The following is a 12,438-nucleotide window of genomic DNA, read 5'->3' as shown; positions in this document are numbered from 1 at the left end:
TCTAGAGCCACACACAAGCCTTTGGCCAGAGGACTAGATTTGCACTGAAGAAGAGGGGTTCTTGAGCCAGGGTTCTGCTCTCTCTCCCACTTTAATTGTTTCTCCACACCAAAGTTTGTGACCAGTCTCTATGTTGCAGCTTGAGGCATACCACATGGCACAGTTAGTGGCAGGTTTTTCCCACACGCTGATGACAGGTTGTCCCCTTTTTAATGAGGCCTTCAGAGTGCCCTTACTATTTTCTCTGTCCTCCTTGAGATTGGATACTTTTCTTAAGTTGTGAGAAGAGGATCTGCTTTGGAAGCCCATTATTTGGCATGTGGATGCTGTGCCCAGACCAGCAAAGCTGATTTCACATGATCATGGTTGCGATCCTGGAAAAATTGGCACCTCCAGGTAGTGGAGAATTTCCATCAGTGGTGTGTCTCCATGATTCACAAAATGAAGTGGAAAGGTGGGTGAACAAACTCCAGCTCTGCATAGGAACACAAAGACAGGCACTAAGGAAATGTAGAAAAGAGTTGACGTTTCGAGTCTTCATGACCCTTCGACAGAACTTGAGTTCGAGTCCAAGAAAGAGTTGAAATATAAGCTGGTTTAAGGTGTGTGTGTGGGGGGGCGGAGAGATAGAGAGAGAGGTGGAAGGGGGGGTGTGGTTGTAGGGACAAACAAGCAGTGATAGAAGCAGATCATCAAAAGATGTCAATGACAATAGTATAATAGAACACATAGGTGTTAAAGTTAAAGTTGGTGATATTATCTAAACGAATGTGCTAATTAAGAATGGATGGTAGGGCACTCAAGGTATAGCTCTAGTGGGGTTTTTTTTTAAATAATGGAAATAGGTGGGAAAAGGAAAATCTTTATAATTTATTGGAAAACAAAGGAAGGGGGAAACAGAAAGGGGGTGGGGATGGGGGAGGGAGCTCACGATCTAAAGTTGTTGAATTCAATATTCAGTCCGGAAGGCTGTAAAGTCCCTAGTCGGAAGATGAGGTGTTGTTCCTCCGGTTTGCGTTGGGCTTCACTGGAACAATGCAGCAAGCCAAGGACAGACATGTGGGCAAGAGAGCAGGGTGGAGTGTTAAAATGGCAAGCGACAGGGAGGTTTGGGTCATTCTTGCGGACAGACCGCAGGTGTTCTGCAAAGCGGTCGCCCAGTTTACGTTTGGTCTCTCCAATGTAGAGGAGACCACATTGGGAGCAACGAATGCAGTAGACTAAGTTGGGGGAAATGCAAGTGAAATGCTGCTTCACTTGAAAGGAGTGTTTGGGTCCTTGGACGGTGAGGAGAGAGGAAGTGAAGGGGCAGGTGTTACATCTTTTGTGTGGGCATGGGGTGGTGCCATAGGAGGGGGTTGAGGAGTAGGGGGTGATGGAGGAGTGGACCAGGGTGTCCCGGAGGGAGCGATCCCTACGGAATGCCGATAAGGGGGGTGAAGGGAAGATGTGTTTGGTGGTGGCATCATGCTGGAGTTGGCGGAAATGGCGGAGGATGATCCTTTGAATGCGGAGGCTGGTGGGGTGATAAGTGAGGACAAGGGGGACCCTATCATGTTTCTGGGAGGGAGGGGAAGGCGTGAGGGCGGATGCGCGGGAGATGGGCCGGACACGGTTGAGGGCCCTGTCAACGATTTTCCTTTTCCCACCTATTTTCATTATTTAAAAAAAAACCCCACTAGAGCTATACCTTGAGTGCCCTACCATCCATTCTTAATTAGCACATTCGTTTAGATAATATCACCAACTTTAACTTTAACACCTATGTGTTCTATTGTACTATTGTCATTGACATCTTTTGATGATCTGCTTCTATCACTGCTTGTTTGTCCCTACAACCACACCCCCCCCCCCCACCTCTCTCTCTCTCTATCTCTCCGCCCCCCACACACACACCTTAAACCAGCTTATATTTCAACTATTTCTTGGACTCGAACTCAAGTTCTGTCGAAGGGTCATGAGGACTCGAAACGTCAACTCTTTTCTTCTCCGCCGATGCTGCCAGACCTGCTGAGTTTTTCCAGGTAATTCTGTTTTTGTTTTGGATTTCCAGCATCCGCAGTTTTTTTGTTTTTAACTAAGGAAATGTACCAGTCTGATTACAAAAACAGAATTAACTGGAAAAACTCAGCAGGTTTGGCAGCATCAGCGGAGAAGAAAAGAGTTGACGTTTTGAGTCCTCATGACCCTTCGACAGAACTTGAGCGAGTCCAAGAAAGAGTTGAAATATAAGCTGGTTTAAGGTGTTTGGGGCCGGGGAGGGGGGGGAGAGAGAGAGAAGTGGAGGGGGTTGGTGTGGTTGTAGGGACAAACAAGCAGTGATAGAAGCAGATCATCAAAAGATGTCACAGACAATAGTCTGATTAGTTTGTTTATATGGAACAGGGCATGATATCATTTATAACTTAGTTTGGAATGTTTGTTTTGCTGGTGGCTTTTAGTTTTGCATTCTGACTAAGTGATTGATGTAATGGCTAGTGAAATAGAGAGGATAAGGTTTTAAACAGTTGGTGACCCTCTTCCCTCCTGTGTAGCTGGTAGCAAGGTGTCCCCTTATGCTGGCATGGTTGTGCAGCATCCAACAGACCACCAAGAATATTTGACATCTGCTCTGCACATTACTGCAGAGCTATTCCAATGTCATCCAGGCAGCAAAAGCATTGTTTCAGCATGCCAATGGCCTGCTCTATCACTTTTTTTTGGGAGGCAATGTGGCATTCATTGTATGCATGCATTCATTGTATGCATGCATACACTAGTGCACAATCCATGTACACTCGATTCTTGAGCCGTTTTGTTATCCAATATTTATCCTTTGGCTTTCTGTAATTGCTCAAATGCAGGTGGCACAATTTACTACTGTAGAATGAAGCCACCATGACAGATACCAGCCATTGACCTGCACAATTCAATGTTGATATTCTCTCACTAGCTGGAGAGAGGGAATAGAATTGCTTTCAGTTTTGGTACATGGCAGAGTTGATATGTGATGCCCACAAAGCAATGTGTGTGCAGGCAACCTGCTTTTGTGAGCGCTTCATGTAATTGACACCCTGTGTACAATTGGGCAGTGTTTATAATATTTTGGGAAATATTTTTCTTTTAAAATGTTTAGTCTGCGGGTGTGTCTTAATTAGGTTAAAGTCAGCTAGTCTGGGTGTTTTGATATGTACTAGTTTCAGATGTAAACAGAGAGGTAGCATATTTGCATTTTTTTTTTGAATTGAGCATTCAAGAAGTAGGGTGAAAACTTGATGCCTTTCTAGCATCTACCAAGCAATATGTTTATATTACTAATAAAATTTGGTACAATGAATGGGGTTTCATTGTTAAAAGGTAAAATCCAAAGAGACTGGTGAGACAATGACAATTTGAAATCAATCAGTGGTGGTAGGTATAACTTCAGTTTTTGGGTGTGCAGACAAAGGCAATGTAAGATCAAAAGGCAGCTGCAAGCCTCCGACTGGCTCCATAGTGACAAGAACCTCATTTTGAATTAGTAAGGTGAAAATGCTTTGCCTGGTGTTTGGTTAAATCTATGGGTTACTGTTGCCTTAATGGAGATTAGTTTGGGAATTTGTTAAAAGTTATGATAGTAATTTGTAGCCATGTGTATATATATTTTTGACCAGTGTAAATTAATAAAATGTTTCAATTAGTTTAATGTAAAACCTCAAGAGCTGATGGTCTGATTCCTGAATTTAGAGTCGCATCTCAAACGTAACATTTAAAATTATAGGTTATGACAGTTGTTTAAAGTTTCCCTCTGGGATTTTTAAATAACTCCGCCTTACTATCTGCATCGGTCAAAACACCCTGTGGGTGTTTCATGGGGACAACCTGTAATCCTAGTAAGCTCTGTGCTTGCTCTGCCTGCTGGTATCTGGCAACAGAAAATGAAATGTATTTAGCTGTCTTTGAGAGAAATGGCTGCTTCACATTACTGACAGTGCAGTTATTGCAGCAGCAGAGGCATATTTTTGTGAGGACGTCTTTTAATTTCAGGTCTCACGTTCTTTTTCAGAGGTTCAGGTAGGATAATTGTTTTCTGAATGCCCTGAGCAGATCAAGTGTCCTGCTGAGAACCCCATCCTTGTAGTTGGTCCTCATGTTCTTAGCTGGTCCTGGTCTGCGTGGCCTTTGCTCATTCTCCAGGTCATGCTGTATTCTAAGGGGAACTGCAGAGAGAACCTGGTTTGTGCAGAAGCCTTGAAGTCATCTATGATAGAACCATAGAAAAGTTACAGGTCAGAAAGAGGCCATTCAGTCCATTGTGCCTGGGCCAGTCTACTATTCCATCCTGTCCACTTTTTTGCGGTGTGAAAGAACTATGGGAAGCAGCAAACACTTGTAAATTATAGTAACAATCAGAGGAAATGAACTAGCAACTAGCCTGTAAGTAGTTGATCCCTTTAAATACCACTATTTGGGAGGGGGGGGGGTGCGCCTGTTAAATGTGTATTCAGCTATGAGTGTTTTGGCTGTGTGAAGTTTTTAAAAAAAATATTAGCTAGAGCAGGAGCTTCAAATCCATGTTGCATGCTGATTGATGTGTTGATCTGCCTGTGCTACATACTTCCAGTAGCTGTTGGCTGTGCATGTGCTGACAAGATGGTGCCTGGTGTGATTCGTGGCAGAAGTGTGCATTGGGCACCACTTTGGTTCCTGTATGGCACCCATAATAACCAAATAATGGCACTATTGAGCCTAATTTCACCCATGTGGTTAGTATTTTTTTTTTTTGAAGAATGACCATTTACCCTGGGTAGGTTTATCTGTGAACAGTGTTCTGCGCTTGGAGTATGTGCCTGATATTTGTTCCTTTGAATCTGTATGCTGATGTTGGGTTTATTTGACGATTTAATGTTTGCAGTGTTTTTCATTTGGATTTCCATGTATTGAGATACTTATGATAGATTCCATTGAACCTCCTGTAGGGCTGCCAGCCTGATGTTCCTTCCCCGGATTTAAATGTTTTGCCTTTATAGTGGATGATATATTAGAGATTTGGTTAACTTGGTAAAGGAATAACTAATAATTTGGGAACCTGATGGTGAGTGCTAATGGAGGAAATGTTAGGTGTCTAAACTGTCTAATCCTCAATGATGATTCAAACTTAGACTGAGGATAGAAGTCTGATGGAGGGAAAGATTATGTACTTTTCTGGCAAGTAAAGCCAAACATTTGGGCTCTTGGATAGGTATAGATCATTAAATGTCCAGTGTATTTAATATGTTTGTTATTCCTTTGAACATTAAGTGAAACTAATTTGCATTTAGCCATGCCATTGTGTGTCTTTATAGATATGATGCCTGACAGGGTTATAATGTAAATTGGGCTGGGCAGCATTCCGCTACCAAAAGACTATTAAAATCTTCAATGGATGCTGTGGATAGTTCATAGAACACTATCTCGAGTGTTTATACTATTTATGCTCACCTGATTGAGAATTTCAAGGTTTGTGCTCATATTACTGGTTATGATATACTCTTTATAAGGGTGCAAATTATATATGAAGTTATATATGGAGATAATGAATCTTGCCCTTGTTGATACGCAATAGTGTTCAATTGTTGATGTGACTTCGAAATGCCCTCAGAAGAGCCATTAAGCCAGGGCACCAGCCATTTTGGTCAAAAAATGGTTTGCATCTTGGGATGAAGCAGATGAAGGCAAAGTGAGTAGCAATGCAGGAAGGAGAAAGGGGCCTCCTGAACCTTCCACTCACATCAGCAAGTCAGGAAAGAGAAATGTGTAAGCTTGAAAAATTGTTGCTGTGCATGGTGAGGAAAAACTGAGCGAGTGCTCCAGTTTTAAATCTAATGCAAGCTGAGGGGAGGAACTCAAAATATGCATTAAGATTTTAAAGGAACACAACTTGTAGCAAACATCCCTTTGTGCAACGAGTGGACTGTTCTATTTTTGGAGAGAGTGCTGTATTTAAATGGAGAACACTGCACCTTTTTCCATCCAACATTAATTCTCTAATTAGTCACAAAATGGTGTAAATGAGGGAAGGCAATTTGTGCTTCCTGACTGGCATTTTAAACAGTTGAGTTACATCAAATTCAGCACAATTTGTTCTAAAAGTCATACCAGCCTCCATTCTTGTCTCCATAAATGTATGTGGAATAAGCTTGTGTTGCTGGTGTGCAAATTGGATGGATGGATAAGAATTTAAATGCTACTGTTGTCATGAATCTTGTTCTTGTGTATCAGACAACTCGCAAAAGCCTTCACGGGGAAGGAGAGAGAAAATAGTACGCACAGATACACACATTTACTTAAGTCAACTCCTTCCCAACAGCACTGTGGGTAAATCCACACCATAAGGACTGTAGAGTTTTAAGGCGGCTCACCACCACCACCTTGAGGGCAATTAGGGATGGGTAATAAATGTTGGCCATGCCAGCAAGACTCACGTTCCATGAGCAAATAAAAATAATCAAAGGATACTGTAGATTTTCTTCATGAGCTCTCTACATCTAATGAGCAATTGCTTTCATCCCATGATGATGGGAAATCTTCTAGCATTCTGCTGCAATAGTCTCAATCCAAGAGGAACTTTCCCTCTCTTCAGTCCAAACGATGTGTGTATTCCAGTTATCTCACATACCAGAGAAGGGTTTTACACCATTAGTTATTCATTTTATGGTTGTTATTCAATTACTTTGGCTCTTGTTCCTATTTTAATCCCAGAAAAAGTTAGAGTTTTCTTAATTACCTTGTTGAAGGTTGTGTTTCTGAAAACCAGTTCAGAAATTGAGAAACCAGGTCAGTATTAAGGTCTGCTTTATGTGCTAAAAGTGCAGTAACTTTCTAGAACTTGATGGAAACTTGTATATTGGAAACTTAATAGTGGTTTTAATTCAACAGTCTTATTAATAAGATCTCTAATAAGATTCACTGTACAGGTCCTACTTTCTTTGCTAAGTGTTCCTTATCCAGGTCTGACTGTCAGCTGCAACTTTGTAATATATTGTTTTTATTGTTTTTATAGAATATTTTCCTTCTTGGATGTTGTCACTTTGTGTCGCTGTGCTCAGGTTTCCAAGGTACAGTATTGCACTTTTAATTGCTGTTTTTATAAGGAAAATTTATATTCAGAAATGGCTGGGTGATTTTGCCATTTTAATACCATGCATCAAACATTGTGGTAGTATCTTGTAGTTGAAATGATTAAAATAGTCACTTCATGGAGGCACAAATTGTTGGTTAATTCATTCATTTGATTACCATAACTTCTTAACATTGTGGAGGTGAAAGGGAGAGAACAGTCACGTAGTTTGTATGACATTTCTGTAGCTTAAAGAGGAAGCTACGCATTAGCAGTGTGCTTGTCCCAAAATGCATTCCTAATTTTGTAGGTGTTTTCCTGTTTTGTTCAACAATGTTTTTGGCGGAAAAACATAATCCTGGAGATAGACAGCAGGACTGTCAGCATCTACAATGAGAAAAATTGGATTAACATTTAAGGTATAACATTTCTCAAGCCTTTGATATATTGGTAGCTTTACTCAAATGGGGACTAGTTATTGTCATAAGACCACTGGTGACCTAGCAGTACACTTTCCAGCAGCCTATTCTCAGCATGATGAATTTTTTGGGTGTGAATTTTTCAACTGAATTTGGAAGATACCTGTTGGTTAAAATATTAAGATTACTTCAAGGGCTTTGTATTTCTTTAATAATCCACTGCTGCTTACAGGGTTAAAAAGAATTACTTATTGCTTTGATAATTTGAAGTTACATGTTCAGTAATTGCATAATAGATTTCAGTTTTAGCCTTTTTAATCAAAAAACTATGAATTACTCGAGGACTTTTCCATAAGATAAAATGATAAAATATAACTGCATGCTCTTTGTATTTTAAATCTATGCTTGATATTTTCTGACCAGTCATTAGACTTAAAGTTCTTCTCTTGTTCGAAGTGTTATTCAACTGAAGGCTGTAGTGGAAATGAAGCAGCTGAACAAATTGTGTCTTAATATCTTGATTACAAGCATTTACTAGTTTTATGAAGGGAACACTTTGATTTTCTGTGCAAGTAGATTATTGACATGACTTTGAAAAGGAACTTTAAATTGTCTTTATAACAGGCAAATTCTACTGCAAAAGTATTTAAAAATTGTGTTTACAATGGTGTTATTGTCTTGTGCTTCTATGGAAAATGTGGACTAACCCATTCTGCCTGCCTCTGGACTACACTTGGGTAAGGAGCATAAGATTTTCTGTTTAAGGCAGATGATTGAGAGGCTCCAAAAGTAAATCTATTTTTGCAAAATAAACGTTTGGTGCAGAATATATAAATTTTATGTAGAGTATACAACTCCGAAACAGGCCATTCAGTCCAAGAAGTCCATGCCAGCATTTATGCTCCACTTGACCCTCCTTCCATCCTTCATTATCTAACAATTGCAGCATAACCCTCCATTCTCTTTTCCCTCATGCTTATCCAGGCTCCCCTAAAAGCATCTATACAATTCACTTCAACCACTTCCTGTGGTAGCAAGAGCCGACTAACATGATTAAATTTTTTGAGGAGGCAACAAGGAGGCTCAGTGAGGGTAGTCTGTGTGGATTTATGCATGGCTTTTGATAAGATTCCACATGACAGACTGGTCATGAAAGTAAAAGCCCATGGGATCCAAACAAAGTTGCAAGTTGGATCCAAAATTGGCTCAGAGGCAGGAAGCAAAGGGTAATAGCCAGTGTGTGTTTTTGTGTCTGAAGGCTCTTTTCAGTGGGTTCTGCAGGGCTCAGTACTAGATTATTTGTGCTTTGGGGTATATATTATTGATTTGGGCTTGAATTTATGAGCTATGATTAAGAAATTTGCAGATTATACAAAACTGGCTGTATGGTTGATGATGAAGAAGAAAGCTGTAGATTACAGAAAGGCATTAATGGACCAGTCACGTGGGCGAGATAGTGATAACTGGAATTCAATCCAAAGAATTGTGGGGTGATTCATTTGGGGAAGAGTAACAATACAAGGGAATGCACAATAAATTGTATGCTGAGATGTAGAGAAACAGGAGGGACCTTGCAGCACATGTTCACAGATCCCTGAAGGTGGCTGACAGGTAGATAAGGTGGTCAAGAAAGCATATGGGGTACTTGCCTTTAGTAGCTGAGACGTAGAATATTAGGAGGATATAGGGAGATCATGCTGAAGCTGTATAAAACACTAGTTAGGCCACAGCTGGATTACTGCATGTAGTTCTGGTCATCGGACTCACTATAGAAAAGATGTGATTGCACTAGAGAGGATACAGAGATTTACAAGAATGTTGCTGGGCTGGAGAAATGTAGCTATGAAGGAAGATTTGACAGGCTAGTTTCTTTTTTCTTTGAAATGGAGGAGGCTGAGGGATACCTAATTGAATTGTATAAAATTGTGGGGTCTAGATAGTGAATAGAAAGGCCCTATTTTCTTTGGTTGAGGGGTCCATAACCAAGGGCCATAGATTTAGGGTAAGAGGTAGGAGGTTTAGAGGTGACTTGGGAGGAATGATTTTTTTCATCCAGAGGGTGGTAGCATCACTGTACTCACTGTCTGAAAAAGGTGGGAGAGGCTGAAACCATCAAAGTTTTAAAAAGTGGAAAGAAAGACACATCTTTCTCTTCACTGATGCTGTTTTTGTTTCAGATTTCCAGCATCTGCAGTATTTTGCCTTTAACATTTAAAAAGTGCTTGGATATGCATTTGTAGTGCCATAACCTACAAGGCTATGGACTAAGAGTTGTAAAGTGGGATTAGGTTAGATGGCTACTTGTCGATCAGTGTGGACACAATGCAGTGAATTACCGTCACCTGTACTGTAAATTTCTGATTTTATAAAATTTCTATGATTCTCACCAACCTCTGAAGAAATTTCTTCTGAATTTCCTGGTTGAGTTTTTTGTTGACTGTCTCATATTGCTGACCTTGAATTTTGCTCTTCCCTACAAATGCAAACATTCTCTCTGCATCTGCTCTATCAAAACCTTTAATTTTAGAGATTTTATTGGGTCTCGGCCTTTTCTTTTCAAGAGGTAAGAAATCCAATCTGTTCATCCCTTCCTGATGGTATAATCTCACGTTTCTGTTATCACTCCTGTGAATCTACCTTGCACTCTCTCTAGTGCCTGCCCCATAAACTTTTTCTGCATCTTTCGTTCAAAGAAAAATCTGCTGCTATTATGAGTTGATAATGGTGGGGTGAAGGTAATGTGGCATCTGGGGCCACAGCAGAGCCACAGTGCATCTCCTTAACCAAGGAGATTTAAGGTTTGAGAAAGGAGCCATGGAGAAGGATATGCGTTGAACTAGACTGAAATCAGTTACAAAAAGAGACAAGGAAAGAGATTGGATAAAGTGACAAAGGTAAAATGAGAAAAGGAATGTAGAATTTGGATTTTTTCAATCTCGAGCATTTACTGCATGCAGGAATGAGGTTGAATATTTTGAATTCCATTTCCAGGTCATAAGAGGTTGACTTGCATTGCACAAACATTTTAAAAGCTATTTACTCTTGACTCTGGTCTTGACTTTCTGTGGCGCGTTTAACAAATTCTTAGATGTAATGCAGGCTAAGGGCAAGATGGCTATTTGTGTGAAGCAAATGGTGGAAATTGACCAGCAACTTTTGGAAATTTGCTACTCTGTATCACTTAATCCCCTGCATTTGCTGGGCGATTTGCACATTAGTAACAGTGTGGATTTCATGAAAATGCCATTATTTTTCAAGGAAGATCTGACCCAATGCTCTATCTAACAAACCTTATTTAAAATCAAATCGAAATAACCTAAGATCTGTGAATTCCCATTAGTTATTTTTAGTTGCCTATGCCACACAGTTTACTTGGGAGTAACTAACTAAAACATGCAATAGAATATGTAATATACTTACAAATTTTAGATTTTGGAAAAATGGATCCAAATAGATGTTTTTAGTTCTGTATATGCAGGGGTGGAATGTTAGAGAATTAGTAAATCTGGATGTTAAATTAATTCTTCTTTGTGCTATTCACAACAAACATCTAGATAAAAGCGGATTTGGGTATTTTGACATGGGAATCTGTATTGTATCATGATGTATGTAGGGATCAAGAAATTTTGTTGCGAGGAAACTCAAGAAATTAATTGTCTGCAGGGTGCCCAAAGCAGAATGCCTATATCTTAGAATCTTTGAGGAAAGAAACTGTTGTGACGGAGGAATGAAGAAAATAGTAAAAATTGAAGATACAAACCTGGAAGACTGGTGCAGCTAGTCCTGGAGTGCAGGTCTTGAGTACTACAGCCAGGATGTTGTTAGGGGCCGTAGCCTTGCTTTTCCTATCATGTGGAGTGAATTGAATTGGCTGAAGACTGGCATCTTTGATCCTGGAGACCTCAGGATGAAACCAAGATGGATCATCCACTCAGCAATGGCCAAGGATGATTGCAAATGCTTCAGTCTTGTCTTTTGCACTGAGCTGCTGGGTTCGACCATCACGGAAGATGGGTGATTTTGTTATACCTCCTCTGGTTAGCTGTTCAATTGTCTACCATTTATGACTGGATATGGCAGGACTGTAGAGCTTTGCTATGATAACTCTATCAAGTGCTGCTTCTGCTTTTTGACATGCACATAGCCCTGTGTTGTAGCTTCACCAGGTTGGCACTTCATCTTTGGTTATTACTGACGCTGCTCCTGGCATGCTCTCCTACACTCCTCATTGACTCAGGGTTGACCCCTGGCTTGATGGTGATGCAAATGGGAGTCTTCCTATTTCCGATTAGCACCCCAACCAGTGTTTTAGAGTCATAGAGGTCTACAGCACAGAAAAAGGCCCTTTGGCCCATCAAGTCTGTGCCAGTCAAACAAGTACCTAACTATTCTAATTCCATTTTCCAGCACTAAGCCCATAGCCTTGTATGCCATGGCATCGCAAGTGCACATCTAAATACTACTTAAATGTTATGAGGGTTTCTGCCTCTACTACCTTTTCAGACAGTGAGTTCTAGATTCCCACCACTGTCTGGGTGAAAAAATTCTTCCTCACACCACTTCAAAACTTCCTGCCCCTTACCTTAAATCTATGCCCCCTGGTTATTGATCCCTCCACCAAGGGGAAAAGTTCCTTCCTGTCTACCCTATCTATGCCCCTCATCATTTTATACATCTCAATCATGTCTGCTTCAGGGAAAATAATCCCAGTCTATCCAATCTCTCCTCCAAAATCTGTCCAGCCCAGGCAACATCCTAGTAAATCTCCTCTGCACTCTCTCTAGTGCAATCACATCCTTCCTATAATGTGGATTCCAGACCTGCACACAAGACTCTAGCTGTGGCCAGCATTTTATACAGCTCTAGCATAACCTCCCTGCTCTTATATTCTATGCCTCAGCTAATAAACGCAAGTATCCCATATGCCTTCTTAACCACCTTATCTACCTGTCCTGCTACCTT

At 40.5% G+C, this 12,438-nt stretch overlaps 1 protein-coding gene across 2 annotated transcripts in view; it reads left to right on the top strand.

The window, feature by feature from the left end:
* fbxl2 (F-box and leucine-rich repeat protein 2) overlaps positions 1-12,438 on the top strand; it is a 221,297-nt gene that overhangs the window by 51,667 nt on the left and 157,192 nt on the right. Inside the window, exon 3 of one of the 2 annotated variants that reach the window (XM_041190237.1) lies at positions 7,001-7,055. In XM_041190237.1, the coding sequence (XP_041046171.1) occupies positions 7,001-7,055 (55 nt within the window). Of the gene's footprint in view, positions 1-7,000; positions 7,056-7,381; positions 7,477-12,438 lie in introns of those variants that run through there. The other variant, XM_041190238.1, reaches the window with a different exon arrangement.

This window comes from Carcharodon carcharias, chromosome 6 (assembly GCF_017639515.1).
Source record: "Carcharodon carcharias isolate sCarCar2 chromosome 6, sCarCar2.pri, whole genome shotgun sequence".
NCBI classification, from domain to species: domain Eukaryota; kingdom Metazoa; phylum Chordata; class Chondrichthyes; order Lamniformes; family Lamnidae; genus Carcharodon; species Carcharodon carcharias.
This window is presented reverse-complemented; position numbering and strand designations above follow the sequence as displayed.